At 77.8% G+C, this 2,929-nt stretch overlaps 1 protein-coding gene across 1 annotated transcript in view; it reads right to left on the reverse strand.

The window, feature by feature from the left end:
• F751_0764 (E3 ubiquitin-protein ligase UPL3) overlaps window positions 1-2,929 on the reverse strand; it is a gene marked incomplete at both ends in the record, with an annotated part of 8,203 nt that overhangs the window by 2,977 nt on the left and 2,297 nt on the right. Inside the window, 4 exons of the mRNA XM_011401478.1 lie at window positions 252-527; window positions 1,504-1,982; window positions 2,113-2,269; window positions 2,459-2,836. Coding sequence (XP_011399780.1) covers window positions 252-527; window positions 1,504-1,982; window positions 2,113-2,269; window positions 2,459-2,836 — 1,290 coding nt within the window. The remainder of the gene's footprint in view (window positions 1-251; window positions 528-1,503; window positions 1,983-2,112; window positions 2,270-2,458; window positions 2,837-2,929) is intronic.

Consider the following 2,929-nt stretch of genomic DNA (forward strand, 5'->3'; position numbering starts at 1 on the left):
ACCACGTCGCCCAGCGCCGCCGCCGCCTTGGCCGCCAGGCGCGCCGAGAAGGGGGTTTCGGCCATGGGCGCGTAGGCCGGGGCGCGGACCGCGCCCGCCGCGCCGCGGCGCGCGTGGCAGCGCAGCACCTGCCGCCCCTGGCGGTCCAGCTCGGCCAGCACGCTGAGCAGGCCCAGCGCGGTGGCCGCGGTGCCGGGCTCGCCGCCCGGCGCGGCGCGCGGGCACAGCGCCGAGGCCAGCGCGGGGCCCACCTCGCCGAAGCCGTCGGCAAAGAGGTGCGCCAGCGCGCGCGGGGGGGCGTCTGAGGAGGCCAGCGCAGCGGTGACCGCTGCGTCGTCAGCGGCGCCAGAGCGGCGGCGTGAGGCCGTGCGCCGGGCGGGACGCCCAGACCCCGCCTCGAGCGCGACGCCCGTGTCCTCGTCGCCGGCGCGCCAGAGGCGGTAGGTGACGCGGTGGACCTCGTTCCAGAGCCGGGAGGCCCAGTCGCCGCGATCGGGCGGCCCCTCCGCCAGTGCCGCGCCGAGGCTCTGCAGCAGCGTGCCCCGGCGCGGCAGGCGCGTGGCGCCCAGAAAGAAAGCGAGGTGCGGCGCGCCGGGCGCCGCCTCGCCCGCCCCCGCCGCAGCGCGGGCGTAGGAGGCGCGCTCGCCCCTGCTGCTGTGAGCGGCGGCGGCGCTGCGGCGCGGCCGCTCCGCGGCAGGCTGCTGCTGGGGCGGCGACAGCTGCGGCGCCACGCTTTCCAGCCCGGGGAAGCCGTCGCTGTCCAGGTCCACGCTGTGCACCGCGGCGGCCAGCACGTCGCCGCTCAGCAGGCCCTCGCCCTCCTCATCTGGCGATTGCATGGGGGGTTGGGGGCGAGGTTGGGGATGTGCACGGCAGGCGCTGGGTGCAAGCCCGCGCCCGTCTGGGGTCGGGACCTCTGTGAGGTTCCACGCGGTGAGGGTCTTTCCCACCCCCCCCTCCCCCGCCGCCACACTGCACGCCGGCTGGCACTCCCACGCGCACCATCGTCCTCCTCGTCCTCGTCCTCCTCCTCCATCACGTCATCCTCCAGGCCCGACCCCTCCTCCCCTGCGCAGTCAGGGCGCCAATGGGATGGGGGTGAGAGGGGGTCCTCACAGCGGGGTCTGGAAGGCCGCCGTGGGATGAGCGCCGGCCCCTCTCCCTCGGTTTCCATCCAGAACCCCCCTCCATGACGAGCTCAAGACCCAGCAGGGAGTGGTCGGCACACTGCGTGCACACACACGCCCAACACAACGATCCAGCCCCTGACGACCATCTCCCCCACCACTCACCGCTTCCCTCGCCCGCCGCGGCCTCCATGCCCGCGGTCAGCCAGTCCAGGTCGCCGCCCTCCTCCCCCTCGCCACGCGCCCCCGCGCCCGGCGCCGCGAGTGCCGCCTCAGCGGCGGCCCGGGCCTGCGCCCGCGTCAGGCGCCCGCCCGGCGCGCCAGCCCCTGCGCCCCCAGACCTGGTTCCGGCCCCTGGGGGGCTCCTCGCCCCGACCTCCCTCGAGGCCGGTGCGGAGCGCTCGTCCCTGACCCGCAGCCAGAGAAAGTCCTCCACCTGGTCCAGGGTGACCATGGGCACCACGGACACGACGCTGGCGCCGTGGTCGCGCACCCCCGCGCCCTCCGCGCCCGGCGCACGGCACAGCCGGAGGTTCAGCGGCGTGCTCAGCGTCTCCAGCCCGGCCGCCAGCGCCCCCTGGTCGGCCGTCGAGCCGCCGCCGCCGCGGCCCAGCGCCGACCGCGCCAGCCGCGCCCAGGAGGAAGAGGCCGGCGGCGGGGCGGGGGCCGAGGGGCCCACCGCCAGCTTCTCGCTGGCCTCCAGGGCCGCCAGCGCGTGGTGCACCAGCGACCCCAGGTGCGTGCCGCCGGAGGGATCGGCGGCAGGAACGGCGGCCGCGCAGGCGCGCTGCCCCGCGATCAGGAACTGGGACCAGCGCGCCAGCCTGGCGCCCACGTCCTGCCCCAGGTCCTTGCCTGATTGCGGTGGTGCGGAGGGAAGAGGTGGCGGGATGTTCGGGCCCACAAAGAACCTTGCACCCGCCTCTCCAGGCCGCACCCGCCCGTCCATCCACCCCCCGCAAGCCGCCACCCATTCCCGTCCAACCTTGCAGGTGGCGCCACAGCGCGTCCAGCGCCCCGCTGCTCCCAAGCTCGTAGGTCGACACCGCCTGGTCCTCGCCCGAGGCCAGGCGCGCCAGCAGGCCCTCCACTGCGCTCGCATCGGGCAGTGCGGCCGCGCAGTCACGCAGGCAGCGCACGGCCTCGGTCTCCGCGCCGCGCGGCTCGCCGGCAAAGCGCTCGCGGCGCAGGCGCGCGGCGGCGGCCGCGTTGCGCGCGCCCTGCGAGGCCGCGGCACCTCCGCCGCGCCCGCCTCGCGCCTCCACCGCGGCGCCGCAGTTCCCAGCCCGGCCGTCGGCCTCTGCCTCCAGGCGCTCCAGCTCGTGCAGCACGCCCTCGCGCGCAAAGGCGGCGGGGCAGGCGTCCGGCATCGCGTCCAGCAGCAGCTCGGCAGCGCGCAGGGCCTGGGCCACGACCCCCTCGTCCCCGGAGCGCAGCGCGCGCGCCAGCGAGGAGGAGACCGGGAGCGGGAGCAGCGCGGCGCGCAGCGCGCTGCGCTCCGAGGCGGCGGCCGCGGTGGCAAGGGCGCGCAGGCCGGCCAGGCGCAGGCCCGCGCCGGTGCCGGCCTCGCTCACGCGCAGGAGCACGGGGAGCAGGGAGAGGGTGAGGTCGTGCGGTAGTCTCCGGGGGGGCTGCCCATCCGTCGTCGTCCCGTCGCCGTCCTCCCCTGCAGGCAACACCGCCTCGATCAGCGCGACCACCCCCGCAGCCTGCTCCGGGGTGCGGACCAGGGAGGCCCCCCGCCCCGCCGGGCCCCGACCCCGGTCGACGCGCGGCGAGGCCGGCACGGCGGGCCCGGCGCC

This window comes from Auxenochlorella protothecoides (genome assembly GCF_000733215.1).
Source record: "Auxenochlorella protothecoides strain 0710 unplaced genomic scaffold scaffold111, whole genome shotgun sequence".
Taxonomy (NCBI): domain Eukaryota; kingdom Viridiplantae; phylum Chlorophyta; class Trebouxiophyceae; order Chlorellales; family Chlorellaceae; genus Auxenochlorella; species Auxenochlorella protothecoides.